This window comes from Cottoperca gobio, unplaced genomic scaffold (assembly GCF_900634415.1).
Source record: "Cottoperca gobio unplaced genomic scaffold, fCotGob3.1 fCotGob3_272arrow_ctg1, whole genome shotgun sequence".
In the NCBI taxonomy this organism is placed as follows: domain Eukaryota; kingdom Metazoa; phylum Chordata; class Actinopteri; order Perciformes; family Bovichtidae; genus Cottoperca; species Cottoperca gobio.
In genome coordinates, this window is record NW_021166888.1 from 257,633 (window position 1) to 280,123 (window position 22,491).

General features: G+C 40.9%; 1 protein-coding gene across 1 annotated transcript; it reads left to right on the plus strand.

Annotated features, from left to right (window-relative positions):
- The first annotated feature begins 5,812 nt into the window (after window positions 1–5,812).
- On the plus strand, window positions 5,813–21,462 carry LOC115005160 (para-nitrobenzyl esterase). The gene is made up of 11 exons (XM_029426973.1): window positions 5,813–5,913; window positions 7,902–8,172; window positions 8,595–9,015; window positions 13,630–13,737; window positions 14,415–14,611; window positions 16,151–16,350; window positions 16,423–16,481; window positions 16,833–17,000; window positions 18,819–19,046; window positions 19,977–20,574; window positions 20,842–21,462. Exons 2-10 carry the CDS (start codon window positions 7,909–7,911, stop codon window positions 20,117–20,119), a joined length of 1,788 nt encoding a protein of 595 aa, XP_029282833.1. The 5' UTR covers window positions 5,813–5,913; window positions 7,902–7,908; the 3' UTR covers window positions 20,120–20,574; window positions 20,842–21,462.
- Window positions 21,463–22,491: the final 1,029 nt, after the last annotated feature.

A 22,491-nucleotide genomic window follows, 5' to 3' on the forward strand; every position in this document is an offset into this window, starting at 1 on the left:
TCCTGCAGCACAAGCTGCCTGATGTTTGTTCTTCGACCTTGCCAGTCGCTGAGATTTATGGCTTTAAAAAGTCAACTTTGTGTCCTGGACTCGCCCTGTGGTTTTCAAATGTTAAACAAAAGCTTCCAGCAAACACATTTCAGCTCCAAATAATGAACACAAAAAACAAATATTTCAGCCGGAAGATCAAATGCCAAAGAATCCCCAGAGTTCAGCCTGCAGGTTTGTTTCAGGCAGACAGGAGCTCATATCTCCTATATCCATCTAAGCTATTCTATAACATCTTTAATCATTAGAAGTAATGTTCTTATTACCCAACAAACAGCACGGCAGTTTACAGTCATGGATGGATTACTGAGCGGTCCCAGGGGCCCAAGGTGTCAGGGGCCCAAAAACACAAACACAATCAGAGACTTTAGATTCAGAGACTTAGCGTCACGTCAGCACATTCAATGAGGTTACTTCTGCAGATATAACATTAGATGAGAAGAGTTGATCTACAGGAGAATACATACCTGAGAGCCTTACTGCGTATATTCTATTATATTGTTATATTTTCATTGAATATTGAATATTATGTTAACGTTACATAAAAAAAGACATTTCCACCATAATTTGGTGCATATAAACTCACCAGACTGCAGGAATTGAAGTGTCTACCTTGATCACAACACTATGAATTGTGGGTAATTGTCTGCAGAAATGCAGACTTACAGGAAGTTTGCTGAAAGGGCTGAAAATGTCTGCGACAGAGAGAGAGACATTCTGACAGAGGGACAGCACGGAGCCTTTGCAGACCAGACTGGTTAAACATAAACATTCAAATGCTACAAAAGAATGTGGAGGCTGCGCGACACAAAGGGAGAAAACTGCAACAGCAACATTCCCTGAAACAGAAACGACAGGTGGGGGAGACGACGGACTTCTGCAGAAGTGAACGTGCAAAATATGTCAAAGTCTTTCAGTCTGTGCTCTCCTGCAGAGATGTGGCAGCTCTGGAGACGAAGGCTCCTCCGTTCACCTCCCTCAGAGAATTACGTTTTTTATTTGCTCCGCTTTAATTTGTGCATTCTGCCCGAACCAGACTCAACACACAGAACAAACTACAGTATACATTTTGCCTGTGAAAACGCCCAAACACTGGAAACTTCCTTCAAGATGGCGGTCCTGGGCCAAGGTCAGGAAGAGGGATATAATACAGCAGAGAAACGCCCACCATCCTTCACTAGAGGAACATTTAGAGTCAAAGTATTTCTGCTTTACGTTGCCTCATTATAGCTATAAATATAACCATAGAGTTAGTCAGTTATATTTGCCTCCCGTGAATTCTCCTGCAAATCTCCTTAAATTACATTTCAGGCATGACGAGGGAAAATGTTTGGAAAAGGAAAAAGTCTGTAATCTCTTAGATTCCTCCATAAATTCTGACTAACAGAAGAAAACAGAAATGTGGCTCTGCTGCATTTCTGTGGAGCTCTGAAATTCCTGCGAGCGAGGCAACCTGCAATCAGCCGTCACACACACACACACACACACACACACACACACACACACACACACACACACACACACACACACTGCCATTCATAAGTGTAATTCTGGCCTCCTGCGGCTGCATCAGATGAATGTTTCTCCCGGGAGAGTAAACAAGATTCTGAAAGCGTGTTCATATTATCCATCTGAGTGAAACTGAAACCAATCCTTCATCTTTTCTCTTTCGTCCTCAACAATCCTGTTTCATCACACGCTGAAGAGAGGCGCTGCTGCAGACGTGGCTCATGAGCAACAGGAGAATAAATGTGAAGTCTTGGGAAAGAGATGTGTTCTTCAGTGTTCGTAGTTTCACACAATATGCACAAGAGGAATAAAGCTACGTCCAATCCTGAGATGTTTTCGAATTAGAATCATTGTTTAAAGGCCCAGACCGGATAATCAAAGAGAAACTTCGCACATTGAGTCAAATACGAGACGAAATGTCTGAAGCCTGATAGCAACGATTACTTATGTGGGTGCGATGGATAGTTCTGGTCCCAAACAGGGTTATGAATGAATCACAGTCACCGTCTCATCGTTCCTCCATCCTCTGTTTGCAGCTTTAATCACCTGACACACTCTTCATCTCTGTCTTCTTCACTCAGTTTGTGGTGAAGTGCTTTGTGTTTGGAGATGAAGTTAAGCCATTTCAGATGATGACATTTGCATGTACGGTGGCTCTGAGTGGTCAAACTACTCCCTGAAGGTCTTTGACGGAGGGGAAGAAAACGTAGAGAATTGAACCCGTTTGGAGAACTTTAACGACCTTTACACCGCCGGAGGTTGAACTTATTCATCAACCTTCAACAATTGTGGACGACGCAAAATACAGACTTTGAATCAGATAATGAAGAGCTTGTTGGCCTCGTTAGTTTAGTTGTTTTAGTTTATTAAATGTATTTATATCGGGGACTATTTACAAAAATACATTTATAAAAAAAAAGATGTATCAGATTTATCTCATTTTTTGGTGTTTGGAAGATTTCAAATAAAAACTACCCTCTGAACTTTTAATCTTTTTAAGCTGTGAAACACCGACTGTCCAAGTCGGTGTTTCGGGGGGGGGATTACCTTCAACTTCGGCTGCCCAGAAATAAACCTTTTAGGATTTCAAGAAGAAACTGACTTTAATTAAAAAAGTTCCAAAATGCTGAATCGGACCTCTGACATCAAACAAACATCCCAGAATCCTCGGCACCACTTTGTTATTGTTGGTGCAGCTGACTACAACACAAACCTGACTTCATTATCAGGAGTGACGCCCTCTGAGGTTGAAATATCAGCATCTCCTCTCTTTTAATGCAGATTGATGAGTGAAGCGTCTGACTGGGCAGAAGCTCGGCCCTCAGGACTCGAGTCGACTACTCCCATCAAACAATTAATGAAAACGTTTAAGCGAGTGCATGCGGGCCGTCCTCTGCATCGACCCACAGTGATCTTCACTAATATGGGTTCTGTGGAGCTGGTTGTCACAGAAGTCTCAGGGCTCATTATGGATGCTTCTCATCGATCGAGGTAAACAACATACTAAAGGTAGATAATTGAGCAATCAGCCAGGTGAGGTTAAATGAAAACACCTCAAGCTGTTAGAAATCAGCTCATTAAAAATGGAGCCGAATTCTTGTTGTTGCTAATAATGAAACTTTAATAATACATAATCGAGTTTTAAATGAGGAAATTATTTGTTGACTAATAACACATTCAGGCTGAAACCACCAGTGAATGTTTATCAAAGACGATATATATAAACGATTAAAAACACATCAATAACACACAGTTGCTCCGGCTGACATGAACACACACTGTAGTTTATTTTCACTCGATCTCACACGCACCGTCCGCTGCCGCAAACACTCACTACAGCCCCACATGTGGATTAATCCGTCGCTAAAGTTTACAAACATACAGTTTATGAAGTTTACAAACATACAGTTTATGAAGTTTACAAACATACAGTTTATAAAGTTTACAAACATACAGTTTATGAAGTTTACAAACATACAGTTTATAAAGTTTACAAACATACAGTTTATGAAGTTTGCAAACATACAGTTTATAAAGTTTACAAACATACAGTTTATGAAGTTTACAAACATACAGTTTATAAAGTTTACAAACATACAGTTTATAAACTTTACAAACATACAGTTTGTAAAGTTTACAAACATACAGTTTGTAAAGTTTACAAACATACAGTTTATAAAGTTTACAAACATACAGTTTATGAAGTTTACAAACATACAGTTTATAAAGTTTACAAACATACAGTTTATAAACTTTACAAACATACAGTTTGTAAAGTTTACAAACATACAGTTTGTAAAGTTTACAAACATACAGTTTATAAAGTTTACAAACATACAGTTTATGAAGTTTACAAACATACAGTTTGTAAAGTTTACAAACATACAGTTTGTAAAGTTTACAAACATACAGTTTATGAAGTTTACAAACATACAGTTTATGAAGTTTACAAACATACAGTTTATGAAGTTTACAAACATACAGTTTATGAAGTTTACAAACATACAGTTTATAAAGTTTACAAACATACAGTTTATAAAGTTTACAAACATACAGTTTATGAAGTTTACAAACATACAGTTTATGAAGTTTACAAACATACAGTTTATAAAGTTTACAAACATACAGTTTATAAAGTTTACAAACATACAGTTTATGAAGTTTACAAACATACAGTTTATGAAGTTTACAAACATACAGTTTATAAAGTTTACAAACATACAGTTTATGAAGTTTGCAAACATACAGTTTATAAAGTTTACAAACATACAGTTTATGAAGTTTGCAAACATACAGTTTATAAAGTTTACAAACATACAGTTTATAAAGTTTACAAACATAGTTTATGAAGTTTACAAACATACAGTTTATAAAGTTTACAAACATACAGTTTATGAAGTTTACAAACATACAGTTTGTAAAGTTTACAAACATACAGTTTATAAAGTTTACAAACATACAGTTTATAAAGTTTACAAACATACAGTTTATGAAGTTTACAAACATACAGTTTATAAAGTTTACAAACATACAGTTTATGAAGTTTACAAACATACAGTTTATGAAGTTTACAAACATACAGTTTATAAAGTTTACAAACATACAGTTCATGAAGTTTACAAACATACAGTTTATAAAGTTTACAAACATACAGTTTATAAACTTTACAAACATACAGTTTGTAAAGTTTACAAACATACAGTTTGTAAAGTTTACAAACATAGTTTGTGAAGTTTACAAACATACAGTTTATGAAGTTTACAAACATACAGTTTATGAAGTTTACAAACATACAGTTTATAAAGTTTACAAACATACAGTTTATGAAGTTTACAAACATACAGTTTATGAAGTTTACAAACATACAGTTTATAAAGTTTACAAACATACAGTTTATGAAGTTTACAAACATACAGTTTATGAAGTTTACAAACATACAGTTTATAAAGTTTACAAACATACAGTTTATAAAGTTTACAAACATACAGTTTATGAAGTTTACAAACATACAGTTTATGAAGTTTACAAACATACAGTTTATGAAGTTTACAAACATACAGTTTATGAAGTTTACAAACATACAGTTTATGAAGTTTACAAACATACAGTTTATAAAGTTTACAAACATACAGTTTATAAAGTTTACAAACATACAGTTTATAAAGTTTACAAACATACAGTTTATGAAGTTTACAAACATACAGTTTATGAAGTTTACAAACATACAGTTTATGAAGTTTACAAACATACAGTTTATAAAGTTTACAAACATACAGTTTATAAAGTTTACAAACATACAGTTTATGAAGTTTACAAACATACAGTTTATGAAGTTTACAAACATACAGTTTATGAAGTTTACAAACATACAGTTTATAAAGTTTACAAACATACAGTTTATAAAGTTTACAAACATACAGTTTATGTAGTTTACAAACATACAGTTTATAAAGTTTACAAACATACAGTTTATAAAGTTTACAAACATACAGTTTATGAAGTTTACAAACATACAGTTTATGAAGTTTACAAACATACAGTTTATGAAGTTTACAAAAATACAGTTTATAAAGTTTACAAACATACAGTTTATAAAGTTTACAAACATACAGTTTATGAAGTTTACATACGTAAAGTTTATTTCTCAGATCAGGATTTAGTGTTTACTGTTTTCTGAAATCAAAAGAAGTCTGGTTGTATAGAAGTGTTTGCTGTACTGGCCCTTTAAGTGTAAAAAACAAAAACAAAGTACAAGAGGAAAGGGACATGCGCGCGCTGCTCAGAGCAGAAGTAAATGCGTCAACTGTAGTTTAGTGAGACTTTACTCTTCCATGTGTTGCGTGTTTACAGGACATGGTAAGTTGTATTTTCTCTTGTTCTGCAGTTTTGTGAAGTGTCAGAGAATAAAGACGGTGGAGTTGTTCGTGAGAGGAAGTTCAAGGAAAAGAGATTTAGTGCAGAAACTGGACTGAAAACACAGAAACGTCAGATAAACTGTACAAATGTGTTATTAACTCAATGTGGTTATTTAGTTATCTCTCCGTTAACCACACAGGAGCCTCACGAGACGTGTATATTTAATATAAAGTACAGACATCACCTGCTGTGTAAAATAACGGATGATGTTTTCCTCACTTTATATCCGGTTATTGTTCACACGCTTTTTCCTGTTTCCCTTTTTAGCGTGTGTTTCTGCGCGTGTGTGGGCGCGCGAGCTAAACATACCCCCCCCCCCCCTCAACTGTACAATATCACGTGATGTTATCAATACAACATCAGCTAAAGGTTCAGTTAAAGTTTTATTTCTCTAAATAAAAGCCTGCTTATTATTCTATTCTCTAGAAATAAGAGTATCAACAATGAAAGTAATTACAAGGCGTTGGTTAAAGATTGTAACTTAATTAACTCGAATAAAAGGATTTCCAGACCCTGAAGCTGTTGTTGCAGCTTTAGTGGTCATTTCTAATCAAATGAGATCACTTTTAAGTGGGTTTTAATACTTTTGCACAGTATGCCATCATGTCGTCCATCTCTACTTTAAATAAATATCTTTACAAAACAATAAAATACAGAAAGTGTTTTCAGTTTTGTCCCTCTGAGGGGAAAAGTTCACTCTTAAACAATCACACACTAATAAACACCAGCAGTCGACTTTAACCTCCACCTGAAAGCTCAAATATGTAGCTCTTTTGTCTGAACACACACGCCCACACACACACACACACACACACACACACACACACACACACACACACACACACACACGCCCACACACACACACACACACACACACACACACACACGCCCACACACACACACACACACACACACACACACACACACACACACACACACACACACACACACACCCTTGATCTTGTGCAGGTTTGACAGCTTTGCACCATGCAGGGCAGAGAACATTGCTAAAGAGGAAACCTGTTTCACCTGAATGTTCTTCACACGTTTCTCACGTCTGAATAAAAACCCAAATTAAATAGAAAACTAATATATTTATACTTAAATACGACACAGCAAAAACTTAATCAAATACACACTATAAATCACACAAATCATCAAGATAAAAACAATTCTCCTAAAAAGTATTTACACAAAAACACATAGAAAAAGTAGAAAACAGTTCATTAATCGGCCCAAAAAATATTTTTTATGAATACAAGTTCAGCTTATCAATTAACAATAATTCTACAAATTAAAACGTAAAATAAGAGCAAATATTGATATAAAAACTATTATAAATGTGTACAAGAAACATAAATATACAAAATAATACAATAAGAATACATTTACACATTTCTTAAAAAAAGTTTAAAATCATCATTAAAATTATTATTTAGAAAATGACAGAAAAAGTATAAAAACTTTAATATATTATTCACCCAAATAAATCTTTTTAGCTCATAATTTTCTCCTTAAACTTAAAGTAAGAATGACACAAACAAAAATAAAAAGGATGAGAAGTTTGCAATAACAGAAATAAACTTCTGCAGAGAAACAATTGAATGTAGATATTTGTAAAGTCTGTCAGTCGTTTCAAGTACAGAAATCTAAAACCAGCCGGCAGCTTCTCTTTTAGTGACGAATACACACGACCGCCGCCTGCCGGTGCGGAGCGTTACTTCCTCTCACGCAGGCGCAGAACGTACGAGCTGATTGGCCGTTGGCTGAAGTCTTTGTGGTGTGTTCAAGTGCAACCTTTTGGCCGAGACACAGGAGCCGCAAGTTCTGGTGCGTCCTGGTGCGTCCGGTGTGTCTGGTGTCTGGTGTCTGGTGTCTGGTGTGCCTTTAGATACAAAGACTTCAGTTTCCTGTGTTTTGTGCCTCAGAGTGAAGATGAATGAAGATGCCTTCGAGGTCCCGGAGAGGACCGAGTACCGCTACCTGGTGCAGGAGGAGGACGAGGAGGAGACGCAGTACGTCCGGCACAGACACTACATCAGCCCCCTGCTGGTGCTCTCCAGACGCTGCATCGTCCTCATCTGCCTCGCCGTGCTCGCTCTGCTCTCTATCGCCACCTACCTGGCATACGTGGCCCAGACGCTGCCGCCGGGCGTCATCCAGGTGTCAACGCACTGCGGCGAGTTCAGAGGAAGACACGTGAGTTTACACACCGGACTCCGGTAGAGCTACGACGATTAGTCGTAAGATAATCGTCAACTATTTTATTTATTTATAATGATTAATCGTTTGATGCAAAAGTTGTAGAAAATGCTGTTTTCAGCCTCGTAAATATGAAGATTTCCTGCTTTTCTGTTTTATATCAAATTAAAGAGACAAACGAGACATTTAAAGACATCGTTCACTATTTTCTTATTTTATTGACCAAACTATTAATTGATAATAAAATCATTGTGAGTTGCAGCCCTGAAAGGTTTCTTTATGTACAGTCTGCACATGTGTCCTTACAAGAGGAATATAAATGACCATAAATAAAAGATATACCAAATAATGTTATTTTATTGCAACATTGCAAGTTTGTTATTCCTGCTTTGTTTATTTATTGAATCCTTCTCTCTCAGAATAATGGAGCCTACTCCTTTAAGGGCATACCCTACGCCGCTCCACCCATCGGTCAGCTGCGTTGGGCCCCCCCGGCCCCCCCGGTGCACCGGGAGGGGGTCATGGACGCGGGCCGCTTCCGCAGCGTGTGCCCTCAGGTACGGCCGCTGACGGGCTCGGGGAAGGTGATGGGCCAGGAGGACTGCCTCTTCATCAATGTGTGGACGCCCACGCTGCGGCCGGAGGACAAGCTGCCCGTCATGGTCTGGATCCACGGAGGATTCCTGCACATGTTCAGTGGAGGAGAGGACGGATACTCGCCCACGGAGAAGCTCGCCGCCGACACGGGAATGGTCTACGTCAGCTTCAATTACAGACTCAACGCCTTCGGATTCATGGCGCTGGAGATACTGAGAGAAGGCTCTCCGAAAAACACCTCAGGTCAGTCTGTGACACAGTGTGGGGAAATATACAGTATATCTCAAAAGTGAGTACACCCTTTAGATTTTTGCAAATATTCTGTTATATCCTTTCAGGGGATAACATTATCCTACTGAAACTTTGATATAACTTAAAGTAGTCAGTGTGCTGCTTGAATAACAGTATAGATTTATTGTCCTTTGAAAATTACTCAGTAGACAGCTGTTAATGTCTAAACAGCTGGCAACAAAAGTGAGTACACCCCATAGTGAACATGTCCTAATTGTGCCCAATGATGTTGTTTTCCCGCCCTGGTGTCATGTGACTCGTTAGTGTTACAAGGATTCAGGTGTAAATGATAAGCAGGGCTGTTAAATTTGGTGTTTTGGGCACAATTCTCTCTGAATGCTGGACAACATGGCACCTCATGGCAAGGAACTCTCTGAGCGGCTGAAAAAAAGGATTATTGCGCTTCACAAAGATGGCCTTGGCTATAAGAAGATTGCCAACACCATGAAAATGAGTTGCAGCACAGTGGCTAAGATCATACAGCGGTTTTCCAGGACAGGTTCCACTCGGAACAGGCCTCGCCAGGGTCGACCAAAGAAGTTGAGTCCACGTGCTCAGCGTCATATCCAGAGGTTGGTTTCCAAAAATAGACGTGCGAGTGCTTCCAGCATTGCTGCAGAGGTTGCAGAAGTGGGATGTCAGCCTGTCAGTGCCCAGACCATACGCCGCACACTGCATCAAATCGGTTTGTATGGCCGTCGCCCCAGACAGAAGCCCCTTCTGAAACCGATGCATAAGAAAGCCCGCAAACAGTTTGCTGAAGACAATGAATCCAAGAACATGAGTTACTGGAACCATGTCCTGTGGTCTGATGAGACCACAGGGTCAGATGGTGTCCGGCGTGTGTGGCGGCACCCTGGTGAGGAGTACCAAGACAAATGTGTTTTGCCTACAGTCAAGCATGGTGGTGGCAGCATCATGGTCTGGGGCTGCATGAGTGCTGCCGGCACTGGGGAGCTGCATTTCATTGAGGGACACATGAATTCCAATATATACTGTGACATCCTGCAGCAGAGCATGATCCCCTCTCTTCGGAAACTGGGCCGTAGGGCAGTTTTCCAACATGATAATGACCCTAAACACACCTCCAAGATGACAACGGCCTTGCTGAAGAAGCTGAAGGTTAAGGTGATGGACTGGCCAAGTATGTCTCCAGACCTAAACCCAATTGAGCACATGTGGGGCATCCTCAAGAGGAAGGTGGAGGAGTGCAAGGTGTCCAACATCCGTGCGCTCCGTGATGTCGTCGTGGAGGAGTGGAAGAAGATTCCAGAAGCAACCTGTGCAGCTCTGGTGAATTCCATGCCCAGGAGGGTTAAAGCAGTGCTAGATAACAATGGTGGTCACACAAAATATTGACACTTTGGGCACAATTTAGACATGTTCACTATGGGGTGTACTCACTTTTGTTGCCAGCTGTTTAGACATTAACAGCTGTGTACTGAGTAATTTTCAAAGGACAATAAATCTATACTGTTATTCAAGCAGCACACTGACTACTTTAAGTTATATCAAAGTTTCAGTAGGATAATGTTATCCCCTGAAAGGATATAACAGAATATCTGCAAAAATCTAAAGGGTGTACTCACTTTTGAGATATACTGTATATATATATATATATACTGTTTATAAAGTTTACAGTTTATAAAGTTTACAGTTTATAAAGTTTACATATATACAGTTTATCGTCAAAAGAAGTGAAATTGTATAGAAGTCTATGGGAAAATGTTTCTACTCCTCTGTGACATCCAGCAGGAGGAGACTCCTCTGTAACATCCAGCAGGAGGAGACTCCTCTGTAACATCCAGGAGGAGACTCCTCTGTAACATCCAGCAGGAGGAGACTCCTCTGTAACATCCAGCAGCAGGAGACTCCTCTGTAACATCCAGCAGCAGGAGACTCCTCTGTAACATCCAGCAGGAGGAGACTCCTCTGTAACAGACTCCTCTGTAACATCCAGCAGGAGGAGACTCCTCTGTAACATCCAGCAGGAGACTCCTCTGTAACATCCAGCAGGAGGAGACTCCTCTGTAACATCCAGCAGCAGGAGACTCCTCTGTAACATCCAGGAGGAGACTCCTCTGTAACATCCAGCAGCAGGAGACTCCTCTGTAACATCCAGCAGGAGGAGACTCCTCTGTAACATCCAGCAGGAGGAGACTCCTCTGTAACATCCAGCAGGAGGAGACTCCTCTGTAACATCCAGCAGGAGGAGACTCCTCTGTAACATCCAGTAGGAGGAGACTCCTCTGTAACATCCAGTAGGAGGAGACTCCTCTGTAACATCCAGCAGCAGGAGACTCCCCTGTAACATCCAGCAGGAGGAGACTCCTCTGTAACATCCAGCAGCAGGAGACTCCTCTGTAACATCCAGCAGGAGGAGACTCCTCTGTAACATCCAGCAGGAGGAGACTCCTCTGTAACATCCAGCAGGAGGAGACTCCTCTGTAACATCCAGCAGGAGGAGACTCCTCTGTAACATCCAGCAGGAGGAGACTCCTCTGTAACATCCAGCAGGAGACTCCTCTGTAACATCCAGCAGGAGGAGACTCCTCTGTAACATCCAGCAGGAGACTCCTCTGTAACATCCAGGAGGAGACTCCTCTGTAACATCCAGCAGCAGGAGACTCCTCTGTAACATCCAGCAGGAGGAGACTCCTCTGTAACATCCAGCAGGAGGAGACTCCTCTGTAACATCCAGCAGGAGGAGACTCCTCTGTAACATCCAGCAGAAGGAGACTCCTCTGTAACATCCAGCAGGAGACTCCTCTGTAACATCCAGTAGGAGGAGACTCCTCTGTAACATCCAGCAGGAGACTCCTCTGTAACATCCAGTAGGAGGAGACTCCTCTGTAACATCCAGCAGGAGACTCCTCTGTAACATCCAGCAGGAGACTCCTCTGTAACATCCAGCAGGAGGAGACTCCTCTGTAACATCCAGCAGGAGGAGACTCCTCTGTAACATCCAGCAGCAGGAGACTCCTCTGTAACATCCAGGAGGAGACTCCTCTGTAACATCCAGCAGCAGGAGACTCCTCTGTAACATCCAGCAGGAGGAGACTCCTCTGTAACATCCAGCAGGAGGAGACTCCTCTGTAACATCCAGCAGGAGGAGACTCCTCTGTAACATCCAGCAGAAGGAGACTCCTCTGTAACATCCAGCAGGAGACTCCTCTGTAACATCCAGTAGGAGGAGACTCCTCTGTAACATCCTGCAGGAGACTCCTCTGTAACATCCTGCAGGAGACTCCTCTGTAACATCCAGCAGCAGGAGACTCCTCTGTAACATCCAGCAGCAGGAGACTCCTCTGTAACATCCAGTAGGAGGAGACTCCTCTGTAACATCCAGCAGGAGACTCCTCTGTCACATCCAGCAGGAGGAGACTCCTCTGTAACATCCAGCAGGAGGAGACTCCTCTGTAACATCCAGCAGCAGGAGACTCCTCTGTAACATCCAGCAGGAGGAGACTCCTCTGTAACATCTAGCAGGAGGAGACTCCTCTGGTTGTATAGAAGTCTATGAGAAAATGTTTCTACTTCTCTCGATTTATTTCCTCAGTAACATTTCCCTGATGAGTTTATGTCTCAGTCTGTAGTTTCAAGTCTTCTTCAACATGATGTTCATTTAGTAACTGATGGAAACTTTTACAATAGAGGATGAAGCAGAGTCTCTTTAGGGTGGGGCTACCTGTGATTGACAGGTTGTCACCACGGTGATGTCCTCTTCCAGCTTTAACTCTCTCACAGTTTGTGTTTTCACTTCATGAACGTTATCATTAGTTTCGCAGGTCAGAAGATAAACGTTTGATGATGGCGCCAGAGGAATAGTTTCTTTTCATCCCGAGAGGAACATAAATATTTGTACTACTCTGCGTTTTCTTACCAGCTCTTCTCCTTCACTGTTAAAATTTTAATAGTGTTTACATTGCAGTCGGATTGAATGCTGGAAAAAGTCTTTACATTTCCGTAAGGATGTGAACACTTTCTGTCCATGTGAGGTTCATGTTTGCATCCTCGCACTCTGGGAGAGAAATGGAAGAAGTATTCAGATAAAAGTACCAATGCAGCAACGTAGAAATACTGAAGTAGAAGCACATAAGTATTAGCAGCAAAGTGTAGTTAAAGTATGAAGTAAAAGTACTCTTATTTTCCCTCTTACTGATATATTATGATATATAATCTCTGATTTCCCTCAGAGGTGAAGAGGAGTGGAAGAATAAAGTAACATAACACAAGTATGTTTACGTCCACCACTGATTTCTGTTACGTTATCCAGGCGTGATGTGAAATGACCCGTTTAAAGTGAGTGCCTCGCACGTCATGCTGGCGTGACGGCACGAGTCCTTCTCATCTCACGCGCTCACATTTCTAAGTTTGAACTCTCCTGCTTCCGTGGCCCATTTCTTCGCTCCCTCGGCTGGAAGAAAAAGAGTTAAATTTAGTCTGAGCTGCCGCAGAGCAGCAAGCTGGTTTTGTTTCTGACGGGGTAAATGGGACGCCGGAAAATAAGGCCACATCAGAACTGGTTCTCGTTTCTAATCGACCCCCCCCCCCCCCACCCCCCAGGGAACTACGGCTTCATGGACCAGATCGCAGCTCTGAAGTGGGTCCAGACCAACATCCACATGTTTGGAGGAGATCCTGCCAAAGTCACCATATTTGGACAGAACTCAGGTATGAAATGTGATATTTTCCAGCCGTAAAGCAAAAGCTGGTGGAAATCTTTTTCAAGAGGCTACAGAGTTATGGCAGAGCTCCCCCCGTCAGCTTGTTTTGGTACAAGACAGTCCAAACAGAAGGCTTGAAATGTCTTCTTGTGTCAGACAAACATCAAGAGAAAAGCAGCATTTGGTGACGTTTCTGCGTTCAAACATTCCTCTATCCATTCTTCGATTGTCTAAATAGTTATTAGATTACTTTACTGTCGATCGACTAAGAGTTGCAGCTTTAATCTTATTTATTGAGATAGTGAGGGAGACGTTTAGGAAGATAAGGATGAGTTTCTATGTTTAGATCACATTTATGTGTCTTTTATTTCGTAAATGCCTTTTTATTTATCTTCAATTTCAATTTCTGCTGAATTTAATTATTTCTGCTTCACTTCTTTTTGATACTGTTCTTCAACCCTAACCCTGCATCTTCTACATTGCACATGTGTTTATGTGTGTGTATCTTCTACATTGCACATGTGTTTATGTGTGTGCATCTTCTACATTGCACATGTGTTTATGTGTGTGTACATGGAAAAGAGGACACAAAGACGCTCTTAACGCTTTCATCTTTGGCTCAGTTAAACATATTTGAAACACAGAACCAGCCGACTGACCGATTTGTCTTTTATTCTGCGTAAGGTGGGACGTCCGTCTGGACCATGATGACGTCTCCGCTGGCGAAGGGTCTCTTCCGCGCGGCGGTGGACATGAGCGGCGCGTACGTCTACAACACGCCGCTCCAACGTGCCGAGTCCGACAACCTGGCGTTCCTGAAGAAGACGGGCTGCGGAGATCTGAGCTGCCTGCGGCGCCTCTCCATCACACGCATCCTGCAGGTACTTTCTCTGCAACATAGATAAATAACAACATGTACACAAACATTAAACACAATGCAACGCGTACTAAAGATGTGTGGAGGGCAAGTCGTTTGGTGTAATTAAAGGATTAATCACGTCTGTGCGTCAAACCGATGATTATTATTACCAAAACGTTTTATTTTTATTTATTCCTCATGCAGATTTACCTTATTTATGATTATATTACTTACTGCATTTTATTCACTCTTTTACTACACAAATAAAATGACTGTATTCTGTATAATCCAATATTTACAGTATTATTTAATATATTATATTATAGTTAATAACTGCAAAGAGCTTGACGGTGTTTTTAATTGCATTTCTACAATTTTATAATAAATAAAATAATAATATATAAATTAACAATATGATTTCATATGTTTACATGTTTGAAAAGTTCCAAAATGAACTTGATTATTATAAGCAAATTATTTCAAATGCATTTTTACAGGAATAATTCTTTGACTGTCATAAAAAATACAGTGCATTTATCTTTTTTAATAATATTCTCTTTTAATAGTTGAAGATTTAAAACATCTGATTCATCGCTCGTCTTTACGATGTAATTATAATGAGACATTTTGATGGATTAAAACTTCACATCCAGGTATTAAAGCACCTGAATAAAAGTTTCTAATATAAATTTACCTTGAAAATAGACACTAAACATAATTTACTTTATTAATTAATAAAAAAAAATATGTGAAACTCGAGAAGTCGTAACTTGACGAAGGTTTTCCACCTTCAGTCCATTAAGATTTATTAAATAAAATGTAATTCTTCAGTCATTTAGAAAAGATGTCCCAGCAGAAGCTCGGCAGGAATTATGAATAATATATTTTATGAACATACGAGCCCGATTCTGTAAAAACTACTGAACTTTAATAAGTGCAGCCGTCGTCAAACTGTTATCACGTTTTTAAAGTGTCACATTAAAGTTCTCCAGCTGAGCAGAGATTTGATTGAGAAATTGAGAAAGTGTCATTTTAAGATAAAATAAAGTATTTATTGATTGATTTTATCAACTGATTTGTCATAAATAAATATAAAGATGTTTTTATCTTTGATAGGAAAAGCTTTATATTTCTTTTTACACTTCATATTAATTATTGAATTATTGATTTTTGTTGATGTTTACTTTTACTAACCAACATAATACTTAAAAGTTATAATTTTATAACAAAAATCTGGTCAAAATACTGTGTTTGTAACTTCCTGAGTATAAAACACCAAATCAATTAAATTAACAAAATAAAAATCAGCTTTATTTATTCTCCCAGCTCAACATACAACCACTTTGTTGTGTTTTTAAAATGTATTTACACCTTTCTATGTGATCTCGTGTTATATATAAACATAAGATAAAATCCATAATAATAATTAAAACAATTCTACTTGTATTATACGTATTATACTTAACAACAATGAATAAAGAAAACTAACAAGCAACAAAGAATAGATGAGCAGAGAAACGGACCAATCAGAAGACAACTTCTTGAACCTCCTCCCCTGCAGGCCGTCCCGTGGCAGGAGCTCCCCTCCTGGGCTGCGGATGAGAAGACGGACCTCCCTGTCAGAGGGCGCTTCATCGGTGCCGTCGCGGTGGTGGACGGATACGTCCTCGAAGCTCCACCGTTCGAGGTGTGGGAGAAGAAAGGAGAGCACAGCGACGTCCCCTTCGTCATCGGGACGATGGAGCAGGAGGTCGACTACAGGTGAGGGCTCACCTGCTCCCGCTTCATCCCCGTCAGCTGCTACTGTGTTTAAACTCCGTGTGTCCTCTGCAGACCCCCGGCTGGAAACATCTCCTCCTGGACCTGGGGGGACTACCAGTGGTCGGTAACAGGTAACAGCTGTCTTTTGTTTTTGTTGGTGAAATGAGGTGGGAAAAACCGGCAGTGCCTACATGTCCCAGGATGCATTGCGCTGGAGCTTCAGACGTCGGTCATTGGTTTCTTCGGCCTGTTTTCACTGGAAGCGTAGATAGTTTGCAATACAAGTGAAGAGCAGCAAGTTCTGCTTTTGAGCGCCATCTAGAGCAAAGTGAGCCAGTTTGTAGTTCTTAACTCCACAGAAGAACTACAGATTCTGCAGCAGGAGAAGTCAGCGTTCTCAATAAAGCACGACATTCATCCCGACTGTATGCATTACGTCTGTATCTCCAGCGTCATTGTCTCGTCCTCTCTGCTCCTCACAGATAAACTTCGGTCCTTCAGTGAGACTCTCCCTAAAGAGGCGTTGGACCTGTATCCGAGCTCCGCACGCTGCCCCACCACAGACCGCTGTCCGGAGCGGGCCTACACCACCATGGTGTCCGACATCAGGGCCACCTGCCCCAACAACGACCTGGCCTGGAGGGCTGCAGGTAAACGGCTCTCCCAAAGTAGAGCACACCTCTGATCTTAACTCTGGATAATGAAAGAGAAGAAACCTCAGGAACAGACGGATCAATAGAAGTCATGTGTGCAGAAACATAATACAGTTACAACAAAGAAAATGTTTTACATTCAAGGAAAAGACAGAAACACATGAAGGTGAAGCACAGGCCACAACCATCAGGTGTCTCAGAGCTTCAGTTCCCTCGGTCAAATAATCTCCTTCAAATGTTACGAGCTGCCCACATGGCCTCTCGAGTAAAGACGGCACGCCACCTTTCTTTTAAAGATGCCCTGTGGCGTCTTGTAACCAAACAAAAGCTGTGTTTACTTCAGTGTTACTCACCGAAACATCGTCGGATCCTTCAGCTCAAATGTGCTGAATGTATTTTCTTCCTCATAAAACATTTGCAAAGCTGATTTTTAGCAGCGAGCAGCAACTTGTGTGTGTGTGTGTGTCTGTGTGTGTTTGTGTGTGTGTGTGTCTGTGTGTGTTTGTGTGTGTGTGTGTGTGTGTTTGTGTGTGTGTGTGTGTGTGTGTGTGTGTGTGTGTGTGTGTGTGGTCGCAGCACTTGTATTTTGAATCCAACATTGTTTGCATGTTTACTTGCAGTTTTCTTCTTCTCTGCCTTAATGCCACGTTGCTGCACATCTTGGCGTGTTAGCTGTACTGGAATAGTGTGTGTGCATGAGCATCCTCGTGCACGTGAGCGACAGAAACAAAACGTAGACCCACTCATAGAAAGATGAGTCACTCTCATTATACATAGTTTTTATGATGCAGACTGGATGTTTCTTCTGCTCACACCTGAAGTTAAGTGCTCTGCCTGCACGCAGGACGTGAGTGTATCACAGCATTAGTGCACATTACAGTTTTATTCAGAATAATAAATCTCCCTGATTAGCTGCTGCAGCTCCTGAATGAGTCTTTTTGTGCCTGTGGGGCTTGTTAAGCTCACTCAGTGGTGAAGCTCTGAGTAAACTGACATTTAGCTGTTGTGAGAGGAGACTGCAAGGCATCCTGGGTGATTTTTCTGCACGGTTCATTGGTTTTTTATGTTGCACAGCCTGTTTTTTTATGTTTGCAGGATAACGGCCAATCTGGATTGATGATGAATCAGGGATTTTAAGGCTCATAGCAATATTATATTCAGCACCATATAAAGCTTCTGTACCTTTCTTAAATTATCATGTAAAAACTAAAACTAATAGAAGTACTGTGTGTGTATCAAAGTCTGATTTACATTATTATTCCTCTGTGCCATAGATGCACGTTTTCTTGTTTTATTCAAATGTTTTTGCAAGATTAACATTTTATTTGTTATATATTGACTTTATTATTATGGTTCATTCTAGATTTGTACAACAACAACAATAATAATAATAATAATAATAATAATAATATATATATATATATATATATATATATATATATATATAATAGTCACACTGAGATAAATTAAAATAAATAATGATAAATGGCATAACAGATTTTAATTACATGCATATAAACAGCTTGACAAATAAAAAAATAAAAAATATTTATTTATTTTTTACTTGTATATATTTAATTCTTCCTATTCTTTGTTTTTGTTTGTCTTGTCATTCACATCTGGGGGGGGGGGGTATTTAAAGACTGAAAGGGCCAATAAGAGCTCTTTGTCGGTCAGTTTTTGACAAACAGTTTTTGGATAAACAAAGAATATGTTTTTACACTCCTGGTAAAATGATCCATGATGTCCAGTATTTATGTGTCAGTGTTTAAAGTTCAGCCTCACTAACTCTGATGATTCTCTCCCCGTGTTCAGCCGCCCTCGACAGTCCCGTGTATCGATACGTGGTGACACACACCCCGTCCGGACCGGTCAACACGTCCGGCGTCCTGCTGCCGTTCCCCAGCCGCTTCTCCTTCCACTGCCTGGACGTCGTGACGTTCTTCGGCGGGCTGGAGTCCGTGCTGGGGAAACCTCTCTCTGACGGAGACAAGAGCTTCCAGGATCTCTTCACACGCCACCTCGTCAACTTTGCCAAAACAGGTGACAACGCTTCCTGATGTTCTGCACGTAGGACCGACTTTTCTTTTAGACTTGTTGTAAACACAGATATCCAGTAAAGTGTTGAGAGTTAGTGTTTGGTACTCACTGGCTGCACTTTCACTTTAACTCCTTGTGATAATAAATTGGGTAAATCCAAGTAGCAGCAGTAGCAGCAGCAGCAGTAGTAGTAGCAGCAGCAGAAGCATCAGCAGTAGTAGCAGCAGCTGTAGCAGCAGCAGCCACAGTAGCAGCAGCAGTAGCAGCAGCAGCAGTAGCAGCAGCAGCAGCAGCAGCAGTAGCAGCAGCAGTAGCAGCAGCAGCAGTAGCAGCAGCAGCAGCAGAAGCAGCAGCAGTAGCAGCAGCAGAAGCAGCAGCAGTAGTAGCAGCAGCAGTAGCAGCAGCAGCAGTAGCAGCAGCAGCAGCAGCAGTAGCAGCAGTAGCAGCAGCTTTAGCAGCAGCAGCAGTAGCAGCAGCAGCAGCAGAAGCAGCAGCAGTAGCAGCAGCAGAAGCAGCAGCAGTAGTAGCAGCAGCAGTAGCAGCAGCAGCAGTAGCAGCAGCAGCAGCAGCAGTAGCAGCAGTAGCAGCAGCTTTAGCAGCAGCAGCAGTAGGAGCAGCAGCAGTAGCAGCAGTAGCAGCAGTAGCAGCAGCAGTAGCAGCAGCAGCAGCAGTAGCAGCAGCAGCAGCAGCAGCTGTAGCAGCAGCAGTAGCAGCAGTTGCAGCAGCTTTAGCAGCAGCAGCAGTAGCAGCAGCAGCAGTAGCAGCAGTAGCAGCAGCAGCAGCAGCAGTAGCAGCAGCAGCAGTAGCAGCAGTAGCAGCAGAAGCAGTAGCAGCAGTAGCAGCAGCAGCAGTGTGTGTGTGTGTGTGTGTGTGTGAGCATCACACTAATGTAACTGAACTAATCCCTGACATCAATGCTATTCTGTCTTGCAGGTAAGATGGCGGATGAGTGGCCAGAATACCCAGCAGCCACTGCTCTCCTGTCCGACAGGCTGTCCACGGTGCAGAACTACTCAGCTGTTCGGTGTCAGCTGTGGAAGGAGAACGGCCTTTACGCGTACGCCTGGACCAACTGACCCCAGGCTGCTCTTCTGAGCACTTATTCTGCTTCACTGGACTTCACTAAAATCACGGCTTTGTTAAATAAGAAACTCTTAAAGACACTCTGCAGGATTTGCATCATTCGAAGGTCGAGCGAGCGAAATCCAAGCTGCAGGCTGCAACATCTCTGCAGACACACTCATCACACACTCATCACACTCACACCACTTCCGCTGCTGTGGGTCATAAGGGCTTATTCTTGTATTGTACAGTATACATACTAGTAGAGGTCAGAACGTGTTATGTTCTTGTAATGTGGCTGAACTGTAACGAGCCGTCTGCTGACTTCACTCTGGGCGTTAACAGGGAAGCAGCTTGAGGGAAACATGGGGTCAGGATGTGTGAGGGAAATAAAGAGTGATGTTGTATGTTAGGTGTGAAGTGTGAGGTGTGAAGTGTGAAGTGTGAAGTGTGAGGTGTGAAGTGTGAGGTGTGAGGTGTGAGGTGTGAAGTGTGAAGTGTGAAGTGGGAGGTGTGAAGTGTGAAGTGTGAGGTGTGAAGTGTGAGGTGTGAAGTGTGAGATGTGAAGTGTGAGGTGTGAAATGTGAGGTGTGAAGTGTGAGATGTGAAGTGTGAGGTGTGAAGTGTGAAGTGTGAGGTGTGAAGTGTGAGGTGTGAAGTGTGAAGTGTGAGTGAAGTGTGAGGTGTGAGATGTGAGGTGTGAAGTGTGAGGTGTGAAGTGTGAGTGAAGTGTGAGGTGTGAAGTGGGAAGTGAGGAAAGTGACATCAAAGTCTTTGATTTGATTGTGAAAAGAAAACTAATGATGTTAAATATACACAAGTTCAGTTTCCTTCACTAAAGTTGACGAGAGTTTCTAAATTCAGGGAGATGACCGACGTGAGAAATGTCAAACTTTTTCTTTTTGTGACGTTTGTGTCGTGTGAACGTGTGAACGTGTGAACGTGTGACGTCCTGCTGTTTGCACTGATTCATAACTTCTTGTCTTTGCACTTTCCTGTGAACATTATTCTATTACATGAATATTTCATTGCACTCAGTTTAAATTCACAAATGTAACTCGATCTAAATCACAGTCACGTGCACCGTGTGGTCGTGTTTAACCACTTGTGAGCTCTTTATTACTGGTTTATGGTTTGCAAACAGTAATTATGATTACGTCGTCATGTTTTGTTGTTACAGTGACATTTCTTCACTTATTATATGCTCAATAAATTGACACCACAAGAATGAATTTATTTGTTTTGCACGCTGTATTGTTTTGTCTCCAGAATTTAATTTGAGATAAAATGGTTATAGTTATGTTTTGATGTTTCATTTTGGATTTAGTTTCAAGTTAATAAAACATTTTGGATTTATTTCAGTCGACGTTTGAAGTTTTTTCTTCAGTAGAAGCAATTGAGAAACTGAAGATGGATTACTATTAATAAAGATTAAGATATAAAACCGAAGGTATTGTAACAATTATAGAGTAAGAAATAAACTGGATTCACTAAAGTTTAGACAAACTGTCAGATTAGTTTCAAAAAGTTTTGCTTCCTGTCAGGAACAAATCAAGTCATCTGGTCCGAATCTCAAGCACGTCTCAAATCATCCACTGCTGGCTAATAATGCTAGCTTAGATTAGCACCTTTCTGAGGTGTGTGTGTGTCTGTCTGTGTGTGTGTGTGTGTGTAGGTGTGGGCTCTGGCGTCTATACTACAGCGTGGTACTTCATTACAGGTACAAATACTACAGCGTGGTACTTCATTACAGGTACAAATACTACAGCGTGGTACTTCATTACAGGTACAAATACTACAGCGTGGTACTTCATTGCGTGGTACTTCATTACAGGTACAAGTACTACAGCGTGGTACTTCATTACAGGTACAAATACTGCAGCGTGGTACTTCATTACAGGTACAAATACTACAGCGTGGTACTTCATTACAGGTACAAATACTACAGCGTGGTACTTTATTACAGGTACAAATACTACAGCGTGGTACTTCATTACCGGTACAATTACTACAGCGTGGTACTTCATTACAGGTACAAATACTACAGCGTGGTACTTCATTACAGGTACAATACTACATACTACAGCGTGGTACTTCATTACAGGTACAAATACTACAGCGTGGTACTTCATTACAGGTACAAATACTACAGCGTGGTACTTCATTACAGGTACAAGTACTACAGCGTGGTACTTCATTACAGGTAAAAATACTACAGCGTGGTACTCATTACAGGTACAAATACTACAGCGTGGTACTTCATTACAGGTACAAGTACTACAGCGTGGTACTTCATTACAGGTAAAAATACTACAGCGTGGTACTTCATTACAGGTACAAATACTACAGCGTGGTACTTCATTACAAGTAGAAATACTACAGCGTG